Source organism: Doryrhamphus excisus, linkage group LG15, assembly GCF_037039965.1.
Source record: "Doryrhamphus excisus strain RoL-2023G ecotype Guam linkage group LG15, RoL_Dexc_Guam_v1.1, whole genome shotgun sequence".
Lineage (NCBI taxonomy): Eukaryota > Metazoa > Chordata > Actinopteri > Syngnathiformes > Syngnathidae > Doryrhamphus > Doryrhamphus excisus.
Genome location: NC_136371.1, coordinates 11336701 through 11353321, shown reverse-complemented (window position 1 = coordinate 11353321; position 16621 = coordinate 11336701). Strand labels below are relative to the sequence as shown.

General features: G+C 44.6%; 1 protein-coding gene across 11 annotated transcripts in view; it reads right to left on the bottom strand.

The window, feature by feature from the left end:
* Positions 1-112: 112 nt before the first annotated feature.
* Positions 113-16621, bottom strand: part of tns1a (tensin 1a) — a 62428-nt gene continuing 45919 nt past the window's right edge. For 7 of the 11 annotated variants that reach the window (XM_058052528.2, XM_058052524.2, XM_058052525.2 and 4 more), the window contains 18 exons: positions 11554-13221; positions 10916-10996; positions 9836-9996; positions 9562-9637; positions 7614-7676; positions 7383-7409; positions 6506-6575; positions 5891-6429; positions 5739-5825; positions 5536-5664; positions 4468-4563; positions 4327-4404; positions 4194-4265; positions 4098-4124; positions 3856-4024; positions 3724-3792; positions 3233-3262; positions 113-3152 (listed from right to left, as the gene is read on the bottom strand). In XM_058052528.2, the coding sequence (XP_057908511.2) occupies positions 3023-3152; positions 3233-3262; positions 3724-3792; positions 3856-4024; positions 4098-4124; positions 4194-4265; positions 4327-4404; positions 4468-4563; positions 5536-5664; positions 5739-5825; positions 5891-6429; positions 6506-6575; positions 7383-7409; positions 7614-7676; positions 9562-9637; positions 9836-9996; positions 10916-10996; positions 11554-13221 (3572 nt within the window). In that variant the 3' untranslated portion in view covers positions 113-3022. The remainder of the gene's footprint in view (positions 3153-3232; positions 3263-3723; positions 3793-3855; positions 4025-4097; positions 4125-4193; positions 4266-4326; positions 4405-4467; positions 4564-5535; positions 5665-5738; positions 5826-5890; positions 6430-6505; positions 6576-7382; positions 7410-7613; positions 7677-9561; positions 9638-9835; positions 9997-10915; positions 10997-11553; positions 13222-16621) is intronic. The other 4 variants (XM_078796802.1, XM_058052530.2, XM_078796803.1 and 1 more) reach the window with 4 other exon arrangements.

The following is a 16621-nucleotide window of genomic DNA, read 5'->3' as shown; positions in this document are numbered from 1 at the left end:
TCCATGCTGTACACGAACCAGATGTCGTCTCCGTCGACTATGCTTAAAATGCTTACAAAGTGACGATTGCGACCCCATGTGGAGCTTAGACGCAATAACGGCACTCATAACCTTGACAGACTTGTATTGCTTTAATGTTTTTTTTTTCTTCTCCTCAGGAACAATTAAGCCATAATGATAGAATGAAGAATGAGAAGGACAATAACAATCCCGGTGTCTTTTTGCACATTCATACAGTTCAAATGTCTTTCTGGACACTTTCTAGCACTTGTAAAAAATAAAAAAAGAAAAGAAAAGAGAACGGCTCTGCTTCCACACGACGCACATGATGGAAGGAAAAGAAATAAATTAGAATAAATAAATCATTGACGTCTGGTAGGTGTGATAGAGCTTTTTGCATGTTGAATTGCCAGCGCTTCTCTGCTGCTTTTAAGTTAAGTGCTACACCAACTCAGGAGGCCTCCAGGGACATGAATTTTAAAAGAAAAAGACATCAATAATGTCTCAGTGCACACATGTAAAGCTCCCTGTGTAACAAATTGAGCTCTGTGCTGCGTGGGTTCTTTTGCATGAAATATGGCAACCAGACAGAAAAAGCAGCTCGTGTGACTCTTTGGCAAAAACTATAACTGTCATGGGCGCACATTGTTTTTTTTTTTTCTACATATATTGCATTTGAGCTTGGCCTCTTTTACCAGTTTTTTTTTGTGTGAAAATCTGCAAAGATCTACCTGCTACAATTAGTTCTAAAAGATTCCCGCCAACGCTTCTGTCCATGCAACATGACAAACAAGATGAGCCAAAACAAACATGTACAAAGTCATGTACACAATATATTCAAAATCCTTCCTCAGACTTTGAAATCATTAGCCAAAATAAGTATAGATTTTTTTCTGGACTCATCTCTTTATCTAGACTGTACAATATATGCATAATATGAGTACTCATGAGGGACCAAAGCAACAAAAATAAATACTTTTCGCTAAGTCACCTGTCAAAGTAGTTCATCTATGTACATTTATATCTATCCTCTTATTGTAGATGCTCCAGTGTGCGCAATTGTGCACTTTTTTTCTTCTTCTCCTGCTAAAAATATCTAAATGCCTTTTCTGACAACACGGTGGAAACAAACACAGAGACGGAACCGTGGCGGTGAAAGATTAAGCCCGCCTCAGTCGGACCACAAAAAAAAAGATGGGTTGTCTACGTCTGGTTGAGGACTCGAGAGTGTGGAGCTATATCAGGGCCCAGGACACAATTTTACACGAAATATTCAAGTTCAGATGTTGAATTTGGAAAGTAAAGTAAGAGTGTGGAGTGAAAGTTAAGCTTGTGTGAGAGCTTCTTCCAGCGCAACTCTGAAGATAGGAACTAAACAATGCCAACACGTCGCCAGAATAATTTGCACCAACGGTGTGAGTGTGCATGGTGTGCGGGACAAAGACGTGAAATAGCCAACAGACGGCAGTGAGGATGCAACTAGCGCTAGGCTACACATATCTGTATGTGTTCTTTCATGGGGAGGGGTCGCACGTGAACATTCATTTGTTGTAAAATGTATGAAAGTTAACAAAATGAAAAATAATAATTTATTCAATCATGTTTATGTCATACATTGCCTGATACAATTTCATGCATTCAATTTTTATTGTATTAAAATTTTAAGAAATGGTAATTTATATTTTTTAAAAATATTTTTGTATTTTAAATACACTGATGTAGTATCATTCAGAATTCAACATTTCTACATGCATTTCAATGTACTTTTAATTTAACTTATAGTACATTTAAATTAATTAATTTTAAATAGTTTTCCAGTTTCTATTATTATTAAATATATTTATCCAAAATATTATTGTTTACATCATTTAAATTTCGATTAATAATTTGTAGTAAATTTACTTTTATTTGGAAAAGGCTGATGTATTTCTCAAAATATATTTATTTAAATTAACTTTTTATATAATTAATTTAAAATTATTTAAAATGTTTTTAAATACAAATGTAATTGTATTGTAATTTTACTAATTATAATTTTCTGCACATTTGAATAATTCTGATGTATTTTTCCAAAGCCAACATCCAACTTCAATATTGTGTTTCATGTGGTGTTTTTTTCAAGTACATAAAAGTTGGGCCCTATTATGGCTCCATATCAGAGGGGCATTTAAAAACAAAGTCTACTTCATGCAGTCTCTGACAAGTCAAACAGCCACAGTGTCTAAGTGGAACACAGCATAGAATGTTTTCAGTGAATGCAGCTATGAGGGAGGAACAGCATGCAGAAACAACAGTGCATAGGTCCAGGTTTGGGTTCCTGGAGGTGCTTTCCAGTGTCGTTCAGTGCAAGCCTGACTGGGTGGCGCCACCCTGTGGCCAGTCGTATCAAAGTCACCAGTCGCTTGCAGTGAAGAAGTGTCTTTCAGGGAGGGAGGGGCTTAGTGTGGCTTTTTTTCTTTCTTTTTTTTCGAGTTCTGGTCTGATATGTGCAGTTTAGATCAGTCGCCGTTTCACCGCAGAGCCCTTTCTAACACAAAGCAGAACCAGAAAAGTCCACTCCAGGGTTTGACCAGGGTTGGTGGAAGGGAGGAGAACCAAGCTTAAAGGTCAAGCTAACATGCATAACGTCTTCAGACAATGTTCCGTCAAAAGCCATCCAGGCCAACTTTTTACATTTTTTTTTCCTGAAGACCAAGTCAAGAAGAAAGGATTTCTTTTCTTTTTTGTGTGTCCGTCTTTTAAAGGAGGAAATAAAAAGAATGGCTTCGTTGCTACGTCATTCTTGCGCTTTGGTTAAAAACAATCAAGAGCAAAAAGCAAGAGAATGACCCTGAAACGTCTCACGTCCACACTTACCAACGCCACCGTTCTCCGCGTTCATCACATCCGACAGCTCCCTCAAAAAGACGCGTGGAACACGTCGACCGAACCAGTAAGGCAAAAAAAAGGGAAATGAGAAAAGAAGAGGACATCGTCGAATCCCAGAGAGAAAATCATCAAAATGATAAGGGAGGGGGGCATTTCACCGCCGCATCATATTGCCGATGAAACTGACGATGGCCGAGGCAGGCTGGTCGGCGTCCAGCTCTGCAAACAGGTGGCTGACATTGTCGGTTGTGCTTCCTTGTTTCCTCGCCACAAAGCCGAAAAGCCTGCAAAAAAAACCAAAACAAAAACAGGTCGGTACGTGTCCCGGGGCGCACGTGCACAACATATGGCGGGAAAAATGTACCTGACTGAACCGCCGCCCTCCTTGCCCCACCTGGGGAAAAAAGATAGTACAAATCTCAATTACTACCATGTTACTAAAAAATACATTTTAAATAACAGTAATAAAATAATACAAATAGTCATAAAACAATATAAATAATAATTGTACACATATACCACAATAACATTTGTATCGCATGTGTTGGGGACTTTTAGGAACTAAAGGATGAAAATTGTACCTTCATTTTTAATTGGCCCCATTAAAGAGTCTCAACATTGGCTTTCTGATTTTTTTCCCCCGATGGGAAAAACACAAAATCTTTCCCAAAATGGAAGTGCGAAGTGGATTTTTTGTGAAAATAACACAAAAACAAATCAAACAAATAAAAAACAAATCTAGCTAACTCAGGGAAATGATGAGCATCTCCCAAAAAATCGAAAAAAGAGACCGAAAGGTCTGAGAAACCCAGAAGCAGAGGCACTTAAAAAGTAATGTTTGATAGCGGGTCATACCTCCTGTCCTGGGGGTCGGTGTCACAGTAGGTTATGGTGGTTAGGGGATAATGTCGCCGGAAGAAGATCCTGCATGATGACGGTGGTTATTTAAAATGCTAAACTTTGTAAATGATGCCTTCCTGAACTCACTTTCTGTGGCTGTCTGTCAACGTGATGCCCTGCGGGGAGACTTTGCAGTGGACGGCGGTGGCGGCGGGCAGAGGATTGGTCGCCAGGGTCTGACTGATGGCCTTGCCAATGGCCTGGGGGCCGGTCAGGGACTCCATGTCCACCGAGTTAATATAGAGCACGTTGCATGCTGGAAGCCAAAAATGGGAAGCACCATCAGCAATGACAAACACGATTGCTAAGGAATTAGATCCGGTATTTACCATAGGACTCCTCTGGAACCTTCGGAGCTGCAAAGTAGAGGCACACATTGTGAGGAACGTCTGCATGAGCACGCTAGCAAGGAAACAGTTAGTTACCTGTTCCTTGCTTCAGAAGCTCCACAACTGGGTCGGTGGGTGTGGCCAGTTCCAGCGCCTCTTCATTGGGGTCTGTGCGGGGCAAACACACTTCAGCAATTGTGAGCGGCGCCTTGGCTTCCTACTATTTTACCTTTGGTGGGGATCATGAGCTTGCAGGGCAGCGCCAGAGGCGTCATGGAGTGCTGGTAGACCAGCGCGGAGAGGCAACCTGCGGTGAAACAGCCAGTGTGTAAGAGCAAGAGTGCGGTCTCACCAGGTGGCACGTACTTACCGAAGTAGGGCTCGTTGGGGCAGCCCTTCAGACGGACACCTTTGGGGCTCGTCTCGATCAGGAAGTGTCTCACAAGCTCGTTGGTCAGATCTCCGGCTAGATGGAACACAGCATATTAAAAGAACCGTGGTAGTGGAACCTTGGTTTGAGTACGCCCCGTTTTTTGACATAAAATTGATTTCTTCCTATCAAAGCCACACTTGACTGAGTAGCACAGGTCCACGTCATAAAATAAAATAATACATACAAATATACAAACAATTACCAATATGAGTTTTAAAGTTTTCCCATAATGTATCGCATCTGAGCACAGCATTTCATTGGAGGACAAGCGGCATAAAAAATGGATGCATGGGTGGATGGCGCCAAAAAGCCCAGAGGGAGGCTGATGTTATTTCAGCACCAATTAATGTCTTCCTCAGACACAATGCAATCTGAGAAAACTTCATTCATTCATTCATTTTCTACCGCTTTTTCCTCACGAGGGTCACTCCAGCACCCCCCGTGCTGTCTTCAGGCACGAGGCGGGGTACACCCTGGACTGGTCGCCAGCCAATCACAGGGCACATATAGACAAACAACCATTCACACTCACATTCATACCTATGGACAATTTGGAGTCACCAATTAACCTAGCATATTTTTGAAATGTGGGAGGGAACCGGAGTACCCGGAGAAAACCCAGGCATGCACAGGGAGAACATGCAAACTCCACACAGAGATGGCCAGAGAGAGACCCAGGTCTCCTAGCTGTGAGGTCTGCGCGCTAACCACTAGACCGCCGTGCCACCCTCTGAGAAAACTTGACTCCTTTATTTGTGTGTGTGTCGGTGGTTTATCTGAGAAGGCGTCCAAGCACACTGCGTATTTCTGAGGGTTAGGAATCCATTTAATTTGTCATATCTATGTATTTTGCATTGTTTTCTGCAAGAGAATAATTGTTTTTACTACTATTATTATTTTGGGGAAAATGTATTAGTCTGTATACATTTCAGTTTTTCAGTGTATTAGTGAAAAAAAAACGAGCTTCGGCTTTTGTTATGTTTTGCTTTTCATAGAACATCATACCTTTTTTGCTTTGCTGTACCATTGGTGGTGGGCAAGCCACCTTCAAGGCAAGACCGTAAGCCCCACGGAAGGAGTGGCTGTCCCTGATGACGAAGGCGCCGGGCTCCCTGTCCTTCAGCACATTAATGGCTGAAATGAAAACGTAGAGGTTCAGGGTGGCAACACAACACTCATGGGAAGAAAGACAGAACTGGCTGTGTCACCTTGCTCTCGGGAAATGTCAGGCTTGTACCAGAACTTGGACGTGTCCTGGACAAACTTGACGTTCATCTTGATGTCCGGATAACCGTCTGTGGATGACAGAAGGGAATTATTCCTGAAGGTGACATCAGACACTTGTCGTTCTGCGTCTCACCATAAATAGACTTGGAGGCGTCTGAGAGTGTCCCGGTCAGGTTTGACCCACCACCATCCAGCACCAGGTTCTTGTTTTCCGTTCTCTCTACGCCCACACTGCTGGCGTTCTTCTTCTCTGGCAGTTGGGGCGAGACGGGAAAGGCGGGTGTGGAAGGTGGCTGCGCCTGACGAGAAGTGGCCCCCAACTCATCAGGGGTACTGTGGCCGCTCCCTGCTGCGTGCCGCCCCATCAGGGGGCTGGGGGGTGGCACACTGGCGCCTGCTGTTTTGGGGTTTCTGCCAATTAGGGGACTGGATGGGATGTTATCCCTGCTGCTGCCTGGGGGGGGCGTGTGTCGGACAGGCGAGGGACTGGCTTGGCCAAGGCGCCTTTGGAGGGCAGGGCTCGGGGGCGTGTTGGTGGCTACTGTGCGGTGGAGGGTATTGGGGCTACCGGGGACGGTGTGGACCCCCATAATGTTGACCTGGGCGCCATCAGGGGAGGCAGGTCTTTGAGAGTAAAACGGTGCTGGACTGTGGTCTGAAGAAACATACCTCCTTTTGACAACAAAAACCACAACATTACTCCTAATAATCTGTATTCTGCAGATGTGAGCTTCACACAAGTACGGACCCATCAGCACTGCTGGAGGTGGGAGGAGCGCTGAACTGCTGTGCTCGAAATTCCACAAAACCACGATTATCTGCATGGGGAAAAAATAGGCAACATCAGCGCTGTGGGACACTATCTGATGCATTGATTAACCAGAAAAGCACTTGGACAGCACAGACCTCCACTCAGGGCCATAGTTGCCCTCATGTTCTGATTTACACCATAAATATGAATACTACATTTATTACATATTTAGATTGCTAATGTTAGCATGCTAACACGTAGCATCATTGTGGTAAGAAATTGTAGAAGTGTCGAGCTATGAAAATGGTTAAAACTGCTTGCATGCTAATGTTAGCATGCTAGCAAAGTTAACATGCTAACTTTAGCATGTTAACACACAACATAATAATGCTGAGTGCTTATATATATGTGTCTGTCTAGCTATAAAAATGGCTAAAAATACAAATTGCTAATGTTTGCCTGCTATCAACGTTAGCATGTTAACACCTAGCATGATTGTGTTTATATATGTATGTGTCTCATGAAAACAGCTCGTATGCTAACATTAGAATGTTAGCAATGCTAAAATTCTAACACCTAGCATGATGTGCGCAATGTACCGGTCTGAATTGATTGAGAAATATGGAAGTAGTAGCAGGTAATAACAATTAGCTGCAGAGAAAAACAGTGGATTTTGGGAAAAATTTTAATTTTGGATCACCGCCAAAATTTTCTTAGTTTTCCCATATCCCTTTTCCGACAATTTCAGAGAAACTTTCATCCAAACGCACACACCCATGCATATAGAAAGATTTGAAAAAATGTAAGCCGACACGCAAAAAAAGCAACAGTCCTATCCGGTATGTGTGCATGTTGGCCTCAGGTGCGGCGTTACCTTGCTCTCCATCACTACAATCTGAGTCTGACGGCGGGGAAAGAATGAGAAGGAGGAGGTGAAGAAGGAGGTGGAACCAGAGTGAAAAGGGGGCAAAAGTGCACAAAAGAGCACAAAGCAAAAAAAAAGATTGTTAGTGAGCAAAAAGGCAGTAACACTTTGAAGCAGCAGATGGCAGCAGAAATGCAGAATGACGAGTGCGCATTTGAATGCCGATGAACTTCAACTGACCGGATGTGACCTTTTGGTGAGGATTCGCGCCGGGTGCTGACGTCCACCCAGGTTGGGAGCGTGCTGCGCAAACATACAAAGAGACAACTCTGTTTCAAATGTCAAAAAGTCACGACATGGAATGAAGACTGTTGAATAAAAATAGCAACAATATTCAACCATGTGTGCAAGACACTATTTACAAGGCAGTTTCTTACCATTCACATGCATAGGGAAAAACGGATGCACCCATAAATAATATATAAATATAAATAAATTGGCCATTATTTTTTAAATGTATTTTAAAAAAAGGCAAAGACAAAGCTTTGTTTATTTTGACAGTAACAAGCGAGCCACAAACAAACCCTAGGCCACACTTTGGACATCCACGGCGTCAAGTCTGTGATGAAATCACAACGTCTCTGGTCGACTATTTAGCCTGTTCTTATGAAAGCATTCGTAACATTTTGTGTTTGTATCTTTACATTGTGTTTTTTTGTTTTATTTTTCCCATTTTTGCTGTTTTTTCCCAAAATGTGCCATGGAACAGTGAAACAAAGAATAGATTTGGATCTCCTGCACTGAACCTTTAAAAAAAAATACTATTTGCACACAGCTGCTGTGTGTTATTCGTTGTTCGGTCATGCGATGCTCAACCTTTACATAAGCACAGGCCCTGCCTATGCAAATGCTGTGAGGGAAAATGTGCAAACCAAGTTAAAGCCCATTGAAGAGTGTGACTGGTAAGATGATGGCGATGAGGCAAGCCTTTGTCTGCTTCCTGCTCCTGCAGGGCTGGTCCGCCGCTGTGGGGAAGTACGTCTACGTGGACCAGGCTATGAACTGGTATGACGCTCAGAGTTACTGCAGGGAGTTTCACACCGATCTGGCTCCAGTTATCAACGCTGATGAACTTCGGAAACTCTATGAACTCAGAGACTATGTGACTCACTTCTGGACTGGACTTGTGAGGAATTCCACAGACCAAACCAAGTGGGCGTGGTCTGGGGGTGGACCTGCTTCTAACGTCCTCTGGCAAGAGGGGCAGCCAGACAGTTGGCCAAATGAAGACTTTGGCATGATGATCGACTACAGAATGCACAATGCAAACCATCAGCACCAGGTGCACTTCTTCTGCTACGATGCCATCGTGGTGAGGGAGAGCGCCAGTTGGGAGGAAGCTTTGGAGCTCTGCAGGGGGCAACATGGCGACCTGGCCAGCGTGACGTCACAGACAGAGATGCTGCTTATCCAGAGGGAACTTCAGAAGAACATTTCTACAGAGCACGTCTGGGTGGGTCTGCGATATTTCCCGGGTGGCTGGCGCTGGGTGGACAAGGAGGACTTGAGGTATGAGGCGTGGGTTGGTGATGAGGGTGCGCCTTCCTGTCCCGCAGTTAAACTGAGGTGTGGTGCCTTAAAGGTGATGGGATGGATGGAAAGTGATGACCCAGGCGCCAGTGGTATTTTGGGATCCAACATCACACTAGGTGGAGCAAGTTTGAAGACAGATGATGCTTTTATGGGCCAATCAGTGTGGGAGGCTCAGGACTGTGAGCAGAAGCTTTATTTTATTTGCTACTGAAGTAATTTGGGAAGCCAACGTTTGGCAACGTTTCACGCTTTCATTTAATCAGTAATGTTCAAGTCTGTAGTTGTTTTTGCCTTTCACTCAGCTTTGTCTTTTGGAGTATTTTTCATTATTTCCTGTATTTTTTAATCTCTTGTACAATCAAATCTAATAAAATATGTTGAATGAAATTACCCGCTATAATCAAGCGTCTTAATCTGGCCCACTGGGCGTTTCCAACTCACATACCGATGGCCAATTTAGAGTCTCCAATTAACCTACCTTGCACATTTTTGAAATACGGGAGGAAACGGAGCATCCGGAGAAAACCCACGCACGCACGGAGAGAACATGCAAACAAAGTTTCATATAAGTTTCATATATGAAGGGAAATCTCACCACAGCCTCGCAAAGTGGGACTGTTGTTGGCAAACCTATCGTCTTCAAAAGCCTCCCTGTAGCCGTGCGCTGGACCCTGCAAGGAAACACAGAGTATGCATATTCATTCATTTATCCATTTTCTTATCCTCATTAGGGTGGAGAGGGTATGCTTTGAGCCAGAGGTGGGGTACACCCTGGACTGGTCGCCAGCCAATCACAGGGCACATATATAGACAAACAACCATTCTGCACAACTCTTGAGAATGCGGGAGGATGACAGTGATGAATGTACCTCTCTGGGTCTTCCCCCAGGGTTGTGGGACAGACTGTTGAAGTCTGGCGAAGGGCCCGTCGACCTGCTGTCACGGCCACTCTGGTACTGACCCTCACTGGTGGTCCGACGCCGCCCCGTCCCCTGGCTCACCTCCGGGGTTATTCCCCTGGAACGCATCCCTAAACCACCCCCAACATTCAGAACAACTACTCAGTCGACATACACTTATCATGGAGGCCTTATCATTGTAGCTTTTTTCCAGGTAGTACATCTTTAGTGACTTTTTGAGCAAATATTGGGTGCACACATTTCAATTCATATAATTTATACCATCGCATTTTTTACCAAAAATAATTAGGGATGTCCAATATCTCCATATCAGCATAAAAATAAGATATCGGTTGATATCGTATTGGATTTTTTTTTTCTCAATCATAAAAACCGAAATCAAAAAATGCAGTATACAACACATATGTGTTCATTCCACTACAGTAGATACGTATGTCATGTTACACATATCGGTATCGGCTGATCGAGAGTTGGGAGTTAATAATATGGGCATATCAGTTTTCTGCAAAAAAGCCAATTTCGGACATCCACAAAAACATTTAAACAGAAGACGCATTCAAAGATTTTATGATGATATGTAGCATTCTACACTGGTCACTAGGTGTCAGTAATGTTGCACTGAGACAAAAGACACATTATAACGAGAAAAAATTAGCAAAATACGTACTACCAATATGCTTTTTAACCTATAATACAAAGCAGAGATGCAGTTTTCTTCTTGAAATATATTTAACTTCTTAGCATATCTACATGTTGCTTTACAAAGTATCAAGGAAGCCCTTTGGTGGACACCCCTGTTTTAAGGCATCAGGAAGCAATGCAGCCAGTGGTGCACCCAGTTCAACATTTACTGTACATACAATACATTTCATCATCATATCACCCTGGGAAAACAACAGTTCAAATGAAAAATGCCCATGATGAGTTAACATCACTGAGAAAGAAGTCCTAATGGTCTTGAAAGTTTCTACAAATGCCGTGTAAGAAATTAAAATGAAGCCAACTGAAAGCAAGGGGCGGTGAACAAACCAGAGAAGGAATAGGAGCGATGGCGGTCAGATTGTTGCGGTGTCATGCTTTCACTGATGCCCTGGATGCGAGCGTTGTATTCTGATGCCAGGGTGGGAAGTGGACAGGAGGAGGAGGAAGGTAATGGAGGTAGAAGGTGAAAAGACGTGCAGAGGAAGAAGCAATGGTGGGAAGGGGTGATGGGTTGAACAGAAAAGGAGAAGAAAAACAATAAAAGGAAGTGATTGAAATAAAAAGCAAATATTATCTGCATGTGAAACAATATTCAACTCAACCGATGATGATGAATGTTTTAAAAAAGGCGGTAGTGCAACTTGTATCCACTGGGCGGCAGTGCTGAGTTTCCACTGATTTTTACCATGGAGCTAAATATGAAATCAGGGAAGCTGGGATCTCCAAACCTTTAAGCTATTCAGATGCAGAGCTAATTATACGTGCATGTGTAACAGGAACTAACCACGTGCTGCTCAGTGGACAAGCTGAGGAGCTTGTGTTGAAACTTTACTGATTAAATTCTGACTCCAGTGAGGCATTCGGTGAACTGACCCTTGTCAGACATATTCATTACGCAATTACTTATACAATGTGGCACATGTAATGGAGAGTGATGATTCCCCCGCCCTGTCATCCAGACTTACCAGCGATGCGGTGAGCCACCAGGCCCTCCAGGTTCAGAGTCTCCTCCTCTGCATCTTGTACTCGGGCCAAAGAGGAAGAGGAGGTGTCCTTAGGCTGAGGGGTGAGAGCGGGAAGAGGGGAGGAGGACTCACTGCAGCCTGGATAGGGTGATGAGCCCTGCGGGTCCGGGGAGTGAGAGGCGACGCCGGCTGTGTAAGAGTTCACAGGCTTTAGCGGCTGTTGGGCGGTTGAGGAGGGATCTGAGGGGAAGTGCTGCCCTTGGCGTGTGTGCATGTAGGGTTCAGGTGTGTGTGTCGGTGTGGTGTTCTGCTGTTGGTAGGTGGGGCTGGGCCTTTGTGGAGAGTACACTGGAGACTCCAAAACCGGGCTCTGGGTGGGAAAGGTTCTCCCAGCAGAGTGTGGGGGCTGATGGAAGGTGTTGTTGAACGACCCAGAGGTGCTACAGCCGTGGATGGCAAAGTCTGCCTGGAACGAGGGCCTTGTGAGTGTCTGGGAGAAGGGTGCCTGCGATGAATGGAGGGTATTTTCCCCAGGAGGAGCACTGTATGACTTGGACATTTGGGAGTTGATGGGGTCCAGGTCTAGCATGAGCATGTTGAGGGCCTCAATTGACTGCTCAATGTCCCTTTGAGAAGCGGAGGAGGGGAAATGTGGCAAGCTATGGGTGGACTGAAGGGGGGGGCCAAAAGGATCATCTGGCAGGCTGTACTGATGCCATGTATTGAGACCTCTTTGAACAGCCTCCCGGCTACTGGTGCTCCTCTCTGGTGCCCTGGGCATAAGCTTAGGGTTGGCCTCCGGGCTGCTTGGAGGCGGGTTACCAAAGGACTGTGAGCGATACATTCCGCTCCCATTCTGGTAGGTGTTGTACCCCCCTTGTGGGGACACCGAGGGGCTGCGCTCCTGCATTGCAGTGGGTGTTTGTATTCCGTGCACAGGCATCTCATTCAACTTTTCACTGAGAAGACCTCTCTCAAGGTAGGACCCGTCCCTTTGAGCTCTCAGGGGGGCTTCTGACTGATAGTAGAGGTCAGCTGGTGTTGCCTGACCCTCTAAGGACGAGAGCGTACCCAAACTGTCCACGCTATTACCCTCTTGGCTGTTGGGCAGCTCGTCGTCAAGAATATCTGTCTCACGCTCCTCTGCCGAAGCGGCACCAGTAAGCCTGGCGTGGGCCCCGTTGACATGCACCTGTGCAGGGACGAGGTGCCGGACACCCCCTCCTGGACTGGCTGAAGTGGACAGATATGCTTGTCGTTGATGAACAGGAGCCTCAAGTCCACTCAAAAGCTGATCAAGTTCTTTCTTCTCATGCGGACTGAGGGAGGGGTGACTTGCTACTGGGTTACCATGGCTTGAGCCACCCTGCAGGGACTGACTATGTTCCTCGGTACGGTCAGTCTTGATGGAGGCGGTGGAGTTGCCCGAGTCGCTGCTCACAGAGAGGGTGTGGTCAACAGCAGGGAGAGAGGCATGGCCTGTTACAGGAACAGTATGCTCTGTGGTTTGAAGTTGGTGGTTTGGGTGCCTCAAAGGGTTTTCCGTGGCAGTCAGGAGGTTTTCATGGACTGGGAGGCCATTGATGGTGACCACTCCCTCCAGGGAGTCTTTCTTACGGACCCGTGCATACAGGCTGCCATCAAGCGGACCATGAGTGTGAACAACATCTGAAAAACAGACAAACACTCATGTTAACACACCTGCTACTGAATTTCAGAACAGTTTTGGGCAGAATGAATTCAGGTTCTCAAAGTACCAGATCACCCTCCCAACAAGCAAGCACAAGGCCTCCCCGGATATGCAATGGTCTTTTTTTAACCCTGAGTTTTTAGCCCAGCAACCAGAAACACTAACCCCCATCCACTATTAATAGCTACTTTACAGGGTGACAGCCCCAGCCCACGTTACGTCACTGAGAACTGACTCCTCTGATGTGAACCTTAAGGTGGATTCAGACCAGCACACAAAAACAGGATGGTTGTGTGGGGCAGAGCAAGGCCTGTGTCAAAGCAGTAAAAACAGAAAGACCAAACTGAAAGACTGATCGTTATCTATAAACATTAACTTCTGATATTAGGAAAGTAGACCTGTGACATGAAGGTTGGTGGTAATAAAAATACCAATACACTGCATGCAGCTCGGATTGTAGTATTTGAGTATCAGCAACTCTGATACCCCACATGACAAAAATTGACCATGTTATTCACAGCACTCGACGTTGAGTAATAATAAGTACACCAGGAAGTGTCTGACTCTTATGGGGGGCTGACCCCATGGGAAGATGGTGGATAACTCCAGCAACAGTTATTTTATGTCAACAAGAAAGCAAAACCCCAGCTAAAAAACACAACTCGTCCCATACTGTAAATCTAAAAAGTTGCCATTTAAACATAATTCTTACCTGTAGAGCTCCTTCATCCTTTCCCCCAAAAAACGTAATAAAATAATCCTTCACTTCAGATGGCCAATTTACTCTCAGAAAGCCACATGCTGTCCACAGAACTGAAGAGTACACCTCCTGCTCCCCTCTCTACGTCCTCCCATCACCCGAAATTTGCTTGAAGCAAGTGAGCAGCACCCACTCTTCGCAGCAGCAGGGGAGTGGCTACACTTTGGCCAGAACTCCCATCTGTCAGCCCTCTCATGTCACTGGTGTGGGTGGGTGGGGTGCCTTCAGTCAAATGTCTAAGGTCTTAAGAAAGACTCATTTATTAGTATATGCGTTCAACATACTCTGACGCTGATGTAGTCCAATGAATCACAGACCTTGAAAATAAATACAGTTCTGAGTGGCATTCTCGCACAGACTGACTCATGGTTTGGAGTTTATTTCCATGGCAGGTCTCTCCATCCTGAAACGCCTCTCTCACCCACACACTAATTATCCAAGAGAGTAGGCCAAAGAAGGAGCGTGACTGCCAAACAGCACTGGAGACGATAAGAACACCCTAGCCAAGGACCTCCGGGTTATGATCTTCACATTCACAGGAGGACACCATTCTAACAGGCTTGTGTGGCTTCCTCTCACACTCCAAAAGCATGATGAACCAGGAAGTGACACCCTAAGTCGCCAGTAGACGGACAAACACAATACAGTCAAACCTTTGTTTTCGTAGAACATTTTTGACCAGATTTTTGCCTCAGTTTTTGTACACCATGTCTTGCCCTGCATTATATCGTTCTGTGAAATCGAGTGCCCAAGAAACTGCTAAATTCCTGCTAATAGTGGGGCCAAAAACAATTGCGAGGACGTCCGAATCAACAGTAAGTTTCATCTACTTGTCATTTATAATCATTTAATGTAAAACTATAATTATTCTCTATAAAGTGTGCTTTTTGTTCACATTTTTGGGTATCTGCAACAGATGTTGGGTTGATCCTTATTATTGCCCGTTTTTTGTTTGACTTTTTGGAACTACTACTTAGTAACAAAAAAAGGAAAAATAAAATAACTTTTTTGCATTTTGGCAAAGAAGATCAACACACTACTGAGGGACATTCTAACATCGTGTTCAATATGGTCAAAGATTAATCCCTCTGCATCCCTCCTTAAATGAACTAAAATACAAATATAGGGCATTCAGAAGATGCATTCAAAGACACGGTGATATGTAGTATTCTACAACGGTCACTTGGTTTCTTTAATGTTACACAGATGAGATAATGGAAGGTCGTAAACATGTTTTCTATGCTCTAACTATGAAAATATTATAGAAACTTGAACTTTAATTAAATGAGGGATTACTGTACAGCATTGCTCCAACAGTACATCTAATCATGGCCTACGATGCCCCAGATTATTGTTGTTGTATATTGTTTGTAGTTATGAACTGCGCATGCTTGCTTGTTTCTGTATATGACTCCTATGACTGACCAGATCAGTCCAGGGTGTACATATAATGACTCTTAGAGACAGTACGTCAGCTAAGAGGTAAGGTACGGTCTGACAGTCAATGCAACCCTGAACATGCAGTATAGAAAAGCGCAATGTCAGTTGCGTAGCTTTGAAGAATTGCAATGGTTTTCAAAAGTCCCTGTGGAATATAAAGATGCTCGGGCTGGAACCGGCGCCAGAAGAATATCTGAAGGTGCTGGAAGGTTGTTAAACACTTAATCACCCACATTAAGTGTAAGCGAGCTTCATATCATTGTGGCGGCACTTCAGACGGGTATTAACTGAACAAACCGTCTGTCACCCAAACGGGACACAAAGCCTTCCCTAGCATCAGTAAATAGTGGCAGCAGACCTGGGATTAGATCAGGTGAGTCACCCAAGTGGCATGTCACGCTCGCCAAGTGGTGGTGCTTATGCTTGTTCACCAAGCAGAGTGATGTTTGTTTCCAAGTGAATGGTGAGTCAAATGCAGGCCCACACACCTAAGTGCCAGCATGGGTGTCTCATTGGCACATCACGGACTTGGCAGCCATTAAAAAACCATTTTAACACCTGTGGCTAATGGTTTGTTATAAATAGAAGCAGTTGAGCACCATGTGCCCCTGCTGTGTCAATGAGCCTGCTGGTACATGGAGTATATACAGTAGTGCGTCCATATTGTCAACAAGGCCGCTTTTGTGTTTTCCTGTTTGTTTTGACAGTCTCTACAGGATTTTGCAGGCTTTTTCTGTGATTGCTATTGCCTAAAATGTCACAGCTTTTTCCACCAAGTTGTTTTTCCCAACAACATTGCAAGGAACTGTTGAGGCAGGGATTTTTGTTGGTAAATGAGAGACGATTAGACGTTGTGACCACATCCATCCTTCCATCTTCTTCTTCATCTTCTTATTTGACAACATAACCAGGGAAGTAGGCACTTCCCTCTCCGCAGCTACTTCATCCAGCTCCTCTTGGCAGATCCTGAGGCATCCCCGGGCCAGCTGAGAGACATAATCTCTCCAACGTGTGGTTTGACCTGGGGTCTCCTATCTTTGTGCCCTGAACACCTCCTCGGGAAGGCGTCTGAGAGTCATAATGACCAGATGCCTGAACCACATCATCTGGTTCCTCTCAATGCGGAGGTGCAGTGTTTCTACTATGAGTTTCTCTCATGTCTTTCTCTTTTTGGGGTA